Here is a 7957-nt window from a genome sequence, read left to right on the forward strand (position 1 = left end):
CTCTATGTCTGTCTGGTTGTTGTAAGTGGCTGCCTGCTTAAACATTTCCCAGTCTGTTGCGTCAAAGCAGCGTTGAAGAGCAGAAGAGGCTCCCTCTGGCCACACTCTCACCTGCTTTCGAACCGGTTTGGTGACATTCACTCTCTGTCTGTATGCTGGCATTAGTATAACAGTGATGTGATCCGAGAGTCCGATGTGGGGGATGGGGGTGGCTCTGTATGCTCCTTTGTGAGTAGTGTAAACCAGGTCCAAAATGTTATTCCCCCTTGTTGGGAAATCAACATGCTGGTGTAGTTTTGGAAGGACATTCTTGAGATCAGCATGATTAAAATCCCCGGTGAGGATGGTGAAACCATCTGGTTGTGCTGTCTGTTGTTCACTGACGGCCTGGTACTGTTTACTAAGTGTTGCATTCTTATCGCTGTTGTTGGTGGTGGGAGGGATGTATAGTGCAACTAGCAAAATTGCAGTAATTTCCCTTGGCAGATAAAAATGACAGCACTTTATGATCATAAACCCCACCAGTGGTGAACAGCGTTTGCATACTACAACTGCGTCCTTGTCACGGATGGCTGGATGAGTTGGTTTAGCTGCTAGCCTGGCCCGGATATCTCCACGCTTGCCCCTCTTTTGCTTCCTTGCACACCGATTCCGGCGCCTTCTTTTCGGCGGAGGAATAGCAGGCGAGTCCAGTGTTGTTTCAGGCCGGTGTAGTAATCCGAGCTCCTTGAGCGTCTCTGTTGCGTGGTCCAAAACACTGCAAAGCTTGCTTTTTTAGATGTCTCGCAGAGTCTGTTGGCTGTACTTGTATAACGACGTAGACGAACACGTAAAACTTTCAAACACTTTTTAAACAAACAAATCACCGCACGGTTGGGACAGAGAGAGGTCCCTGCGTGTGCACGTGCCGCCATCTTGACAAACCATAGATACACAATCACAAATCCACACAACCCTGTGAAAAGGATCTATTTATTAATGTTTTACATACAGTGGCGGCGCCATGAAATTTTTGTTGGGGGGGCTGAGGGGGGCTGGGGTTAAAGTTGGAGGGGCTCCACAAAATGTCGTCAAAATGAACAATATATAATAAATTGCTTTGTAAATACCAAGGCATATGTTTTACTCACCTGTGCTCCTCTAAAATGTGGTATCAATGCGCACACACTTCACTTAGAATCACGTGCTTTGTGATCCACAAACACAAATTTCTGATTTGTAACTTGTGTGTGGGTTTTTACAAATAAATGTTTATTTGCAAAACTGAAAATTCTGTTTGTGAAGGGTGATTCAGCATTGGTGGATCACCGAACACACACATTCATCACTTTGCTCAGTTACGCAGTATTGAGACATTCTCAGCGCAAAACTGCAGTTGAGATCCACAAATATGTCAGTCGCTATTCACATTATTGGCAGGATTATTGGGGGAGTTGGGGGGGGTGCTTGGCTCATTATTAGGGGGGCTTAAGCCCCCCCAAGCCCCCCTTGTGCCGCCACTGTTTACGTACATGTTCATTTATTTTTTATTTTTGGCTGAAGGAGACGTTTTCCTTCTCTCTCGCTCAACCAGGATAACACAGTGTGGGCCCGTGGGCCATGTTTGATCTGCACTACCTTTGTCTTGGCCCAATTACCAATTTGTCTGCAAATTAAAATAAATTACCGTTCAGCACACGGAGAACATTTAATCTCCTCAAGGAAAGAATCTGATGGGCTCGAACCTTCAGCCTTCTGGCTGTGATAATCACTGCAAAACTACACTGCCCCTCTCACAAACTGCGAATAAGCACTTAGTCACTTAGTCATGCAACACTCCCTCCCCCGTCTGCCCTTGTGCTACTCACCAAAGTTGACGTTATACTCTCCGCCACGTTCGCGATACATTTGCAAGACAAAGAAGCAAGTGGCAGGTTTGAGGATCAGGCTGAGGATGGCCATTCCGGCGCTGAAACGAAACAATTCCTTGCTGTTTGATAAAAAATTGTAGCTCTGATAAAAGATCCCGAAATGGATGATGTCAGTCAAAATGGTTATGAGCATCCCCAACAGAAACTGCAGGAAAAGACAAGAGGGAGACAAAAATGCAGGTTATATTTCAGGGCAACAGCCTCCTCTGTGGACACACAACCCCCACCCCCCCCCCACCCCTCAAATAACAGGTTTTTGGTGGCCTGGAACGCTACTTGGACTTTCATGGGTGTTGAACATGCTAGTCAGTGGCGACATTATGGGTTTTCTTCTTGGTGGGGCCAACGGGGGATATTATTATTCAGCAACAGGGCAACACAATTTGCAACAAGGCTATGCATAAGCATTTCAAAATACATTTCAAGTTCATACTATGTACACGTTTTCAATTCTCACAAGTAATACACAGTAGATAGAATTAGCAATAGCAGTTGGTAAAAACAAACAATAAGCATTCTGACGACGAGACAGAAGTGGAAAAAAGAGTGAAAAACTCAGGAGAGAACTGCTCTCCTTTATTTGGCGATATTCTGTTGTTATCCTGTTTTACATATTCACCAGTTCCTGATTGTTATTTGACAAGAACATGATTCACTACCCAAGGCCAAAATATGGCCATCGAGTATTGCAAAGACTTTGTGTCCATCCGTCTGTGTTCAGCATAGGTCCAGTCCTGTTACTGCCAGGGTCTTCAAATTCATAGGGAGCATTCTTGGGACACAGACCTTGGACAGTTTCAAAGATGGGTGACCGACCTATTCAAAGGGGTCAAAAGGTCACATTCTTTCTACACACTCTTTCATTGATGCTCCAGATAATGAGGAAAAATAAATGGATCTTCTCCCATGGACAGAGGAGTTTGATACTGCTGATACCTTTGCAGTAGAACTACAGATCAGGTCTTTAGTATGCTGATACTTCATGCCTTGATTGGGAAACTTGAATGCTAACCAGCGACCTCAGGTGATGACTGGACATCTTTGGTATGAGGTCTCTTCTGAGGATACTTGGATTATGATAGAATGGCTTTGTGTCAAACAGTTTATTTGGGAGAGTCACATGACATTGTGAGAGAACATCAGCAGCGTGGTTGAGCATGATCCAGTACAGATGTGCCTCAGTGTTGAGGACCCCCGCAACTGGGAAAGACCAAGGCAATGCCTGGGTGGTTGCCGGCCAGGACCTGAGATGATTCCACAATGTGATGGATGTGGTAATGGGAAACTCCCTCAGTTGATCACAGTGAAGTGTATGAACATAATGGGATGGGTGCATGACAGCACTGGATCAGTCAAACAATGTGAAAGACTGGCACTGAACATATAGAATTTTGAATAGGTTTTCTGGTACCATTATGGCAGAAGAAGTACAGAAGAGGCAGCAGAAGTAAGGAAAAGGGGCTAATTTCCAGAGTCCATTGCATGAAGCAGATGAGAGGATCCTCTACAACTCCAGTCAGTCACCAGTCACCAGCCCAACACAGATAACATCATCATTTACAAGACTGACACAACACGTGCAGGCTGGGGTTGGTCATCTGGTTTGGGCAGGATTCGGCTCTAATCTGGCTCGAGCTGGATAGGTACTTTATGAATCTGAATGCCGCAAATCAGATTGAAGACGGATTGTTTTCTACTTTCGATTTGAGCAGGACTTGACATCGTTTTAATGCAAATGTGGCTAGCTACACTCTGGCTAGCTGAGGGATCACAATGTTAAACTTCCCCGCTACGTCGCTGCGCTCACAGCGTCACTGTGGCGGCGCACAGGGTGGCTGCAATGGTGAGGACAGCAAACAACGTTCTTTCTCTGCAGCGCCTTCTCACCAAGAAAATCTGCCAGGTGCAGTCTGACATCCAGATCCACACACACGCACACTAACCGTTGAGATATAGACACACACACCCTACACTCTGATGTCAAGACAGACACATGCACAAATGCACCCTGACATTGAGATATACACACACACAGTTTGAATTTGGGTTGAACCAGTTGAGTCTGGATGTGTGTCGAGGCTGAGAAGGATTTAAAACAGCTCTGAACCTGGGTTGCCAACCGCAATGTCAACAAGGTCTAAGTGCTTTGTTCAAGGACACAGAAAGGTATCTTAAGTGGGAATCGAACCCATGTTGACATCTCAGTGCCTGAGCTCCCTACCCATGAAGCTACCAGCAGAGATGGATAAGATTGTTGTGGGTGCTCCAGCCCCAACAAGCCCCATCCTAGAGATGCCTTTGAAGATAACGTGCCTCTTATCAGGATATGGACAACAAACGCTGCACTGTACTTTGTGTTGAACCAAACGAAGGATATCCTTCTGCTTGCCCTGGATTGATGCCCTTGATTCAAAAAACATCTCACGATGCTGACAGTGAAGGAACTGAGACGAGAACTCACCATTAGCACGGCATCAACGGAGTCCCTCTGCGCAATGGCCCAAACCCCAACTGCTAAAACACTGAAGTTCCCCCATGCGAAGGATGCAGGAAGCCACGCCATGCAACCCCTAAAACAAAGAGTCAACACACCATCTGGGGAATGATTCTGTGCTCAGATTCACACATCTGTAAGCATGTGCATCAGGTAGTTTGCCAAATGAGTAGTGAAATTCCTCTTGTTTGTGACAAAGTAAACTAGTGCTCACACTCACCACACTGTCAGCAGCCAGTGCACCAGAACGATGGCCTGCGATAGAAAAACAACAGATAAATGCTGAAAGTTGGGTTTGGGACAGTTACTCCATTCTGATCATACTCATTTTTAGAGCCTAACACAGACAAACGCCTGATAATGCTGGTGGTCTGCTGCAAAAACCACACTGCAGCCACAAAACTTGACAGATGAGTTCCCATTCATCCTTCTAGCTGTTAATTCTGCAGACCCTTGTTTTACCTTTTAGAATTAAACTCATTCCATCTTAAATATCTGCTAAAATCCAGATTTATATGTCTCAGCATGTACAATTATTACCATAAAAAATAGTCAAGAAACACTTTGTTTTATGCTTCTGTTACATATGAAATCCGTACCTGAGCTCATGTGTGCATTGAGACACACCCACTGAGCTGACCTGCACTTGGCATGTGACGTGCATGCGTGTGAGAGGAAGTTGGTACATTCAGCTGGTGCATCACTTCGGCTTCCTCTTGCCTTGAGATAATTTAATTTAAAGCAGCCTTTCACATAGAATGGTCACACTTTTTTGGACTTTTTGTTAGAATTCTTCATTTCAGAGTGGCAGCAAACTTTTGTTTGTGGCTATAAAATTTTCTTATCCCTCAAAATGATAAAAACTGATCTGAGATTATTTGTTCTTTGTGGTGTCTTACATATTATGACAGGGTATTTATTCATATTTTAGTGAGGGGACTTAAGGCCGTTATATATGCTGGTATCGTTACATGCTGGAAAAAAGTGCCATATATATATATATATATATATATATATATATATATATATATATATATAGGAGATGCCTACAGGTGTACTAGATAAAAGAAATCACATGCTTCAAAAATTGGACCATATTATGTGGTGAAAATCCAAGGTGGCATCTTAAAATGCAACAAGAACAATCTGAAATTTCTGACATCCACAATCCAGATCTGGATCACCTCCAAAATTCAGTGGAGTCTTCCGTGCCCTAATATCTAACAGTGGTGAAAATTTGGTGACAATCCGTGAAGTTGTTGTGACGTAATCCTTCAAAGCCTATATAAAGGGATATCTTGATCCAAAATCTGGACCTAATCACCTCCAAAATTCAGTGGAGTCTTTCACTGCCTAATGTCTATCTGTGGTGAAAATTTTGTCAAAATCCATGAAGTAGTTTTGAAGTAATCCTGCTAACAAACATAAAAAAATAAAGAAATAAATGTACTTGGCAAACGTTATAAAAATCCCTACACAGTAATAACACAGGTCATATTGGTGATAACGATGTATGCAACCTGTCTGTTGGTTCTGGAGTATAACGAGCACGTTGCCCGTGGGGATCCATGGGCTCTAGATTGAGTAGTGTTTCTGAAATAGGTAGCTGACATTTTTCAAGGGTGGAAATAAATTATGCAAAGTTTCTACTGTGATTTGGAATGGTGTGTGAGTCCAGAATGTAATTATCAACGTCCATTGTGTGCTGATGTTATGTAAAATCTGTAATTTCTCCAAAAATATTAGTCCTATCAACATTCCGTTTTGGCGGCGTTCATCCTTACCTACAAAAAAAGTTTGGTACTTTTGTCCAGCATGTAACAAATCTTATCCCTAAAAGACCCTCACTATTTTGATTAATTTCTCTAAACATGAAACCAGAATTTGGCAGAAGATACATAGAAAATTTTTTTAACTCACTGACTCCAGTTAAGGGTCACAGTTGGCAGGAGCCTATCCCAGTGATATCACTTCCTTTTCTTTACTTTCAAGTTGTAGTTTTTTAAAAATTTTATTTTCTAATCTGAATACACTTTGCTAACATTGGCTTTGCAGTATCAGATAGAAGCTGTTGATTCCAGTAACAACACCACCGCCTGCCCCCAACCCCTGCAATGACCCATAAACCGGGTCTGAATCTCAGTTTAAGGGCCATTCAACTTTAAGATTATCATAAAATATTGAGACTCATTGGTAATCTTTAGTTATCTTTAAATCATGACATGTAAATTCAAAAAGTGTTTTTTCAGTATTTGATTTGTTAATTAACTGATTGTTCAAACAACAGAAAAAAGTAACTCAAATATATATCTAGTTTTTAAATTTTGGTGTGACAGTCTGTCAAAACCAGTGACTCAGAGACACCACTCAGTCAATTAATCAATGAAACCCAAAATACCCAAAAGTGATCACGGCAGTAATTATTTTTGCATTATTTCTTTATCTTTAAATCATGACGAGCAGATGTGCGTGCATAATGTAAGTTGCCATGTCTGCTGGACATCACTGAAAACTGTAATAAAGGCATAATAGCATGTTTATTAAACAGCTTCACCACTTATATTATTGAATAAAAGCAAGAGTCATAAATGCTCACAGTTTAATAGGTGTGTGTGTGTGTGTGTGTGTGTGTGTGTGTGTGTGTGTGTGTGTGTGTGTGTGTGTGTGTGTGTGTGTGTGTGTGTGTGTGTGTGTGTGTGTGTGTGTGTGTGTGTGAGGTAGGCAGATATTTATCACACAGAGGAAGCAGCAGTTATGTAGATGTAACAGCTATCAGACAGGTTATTGTCAACCCTTAAAACATGAAAAGTGAATAAATGAGCCTCACCTTGAGATTTATAGCTGGTATTTCCATATTATCAGCGCTTAGGTGAAAGAAGCTGGAGCTCACTTCAAGGCCACATGAAAGAAAGCCTGCAAGTTTCCTTCTTTTTAAACTCCTCCTTCAGCTCAGGCTGCAAACACAAACCATGTGATGGCGGCCTGATCTGCCCCATGTGACTCACAGCCTCACCCCACCTCACTCTGCTGTGCACGGCAATCAGTCACAGTTTGCAGTGAGTTGGGGTCACAGCGAGCAGTCAGGAATGCAGCGGGTTGGATTCAACATAAAAGTACAGCAAATAAAGACACTTTATGCTCAGCCTGATGGATGTCAGATTATTTTTTAAGTGATAGTTTGGAGTTAAATAATAGTAAAATAGATGCTGAAAGTGCAGCCCAATAATGTGATATATTACTATGCTTTGGATGGATGAAAAAATGTTAGTGTTTGCGTGATCCATAGGATGATTTAGGAGGTGAGATAAGATACACTTTATTGATCTCACAGTGGAGAAATTATGTTTACACTCCAGTTACCTCAGACAGCAATTAGTCCACAATTATTACTTGTTTACCGTAATAATGGCACACATCAGAATTAAAGACAGTACATACACATTTGACATTGTTTATGTGCACTAGGTTTGAAGAAGTCCTTTATCCGAATTGAGGCAAGTGGGTGAAGGACATGCAGCAACCCTGAGATGCGCCACCGTCAGCTTGGGGGGAG

At 42.4% G+C, this 7957-nt stretch overlaps 1 protein-coding gene across 2 annotated transcripts in view; it reads right to left on the minus strand.

Annotated features, from left to right (window-relative positions):
• agtrap (angiotensin II receptor-associated protein) overlaps window positions 1-7363 on the minus strand; it is a 35649-nt gene extending 28286 nt beyond the window's left edge. The window contains exons 1-4 of one of the 2 annotated variants that reach the window (XR_004559447.1): window positions 7232-7363; window positions 4625-4659; window positions 4372-4480; window positions 1848-2055 (exon numbers count right to left, since the gene is read on the minus strand). Coding sequence is in view for 1 of the 2 variants with exons in the window: in XM_034165882.1 (XP_034021773.1) it covers window positions 1848-2055; window positions 4372-4480; window positions 4625-4659; window positions 7232-7258 (379 nt within the window). In the remaining variant the exon portion in view is untranslated. The remainder of the gene's footprint in view (window positions 1-1847; window positions 2056-4371; window positions 4481-4624; window positions 4660-7231) is intronic. The other variant, XM_034165882.1, reaches the window with a different exon arrangement.
• Window positions 7364-7957: the final 594 nt, after the last annotated feature.

Source organism: Thalassophryne amazonica, chromosome 3 (genome assembly GCF_902500255.1).
Source record: "Thalassophryne amazonica chromosome 3, fThaAma1.1, whole genome shotgun sequence".
Taxonomy (NCBI): Eukaryota; Metazoa; Chordata; class Actinopteri; order Batrachoidiformes; family Batrachoididae; genus Thalassophryne; species Thalassophryne amazonica.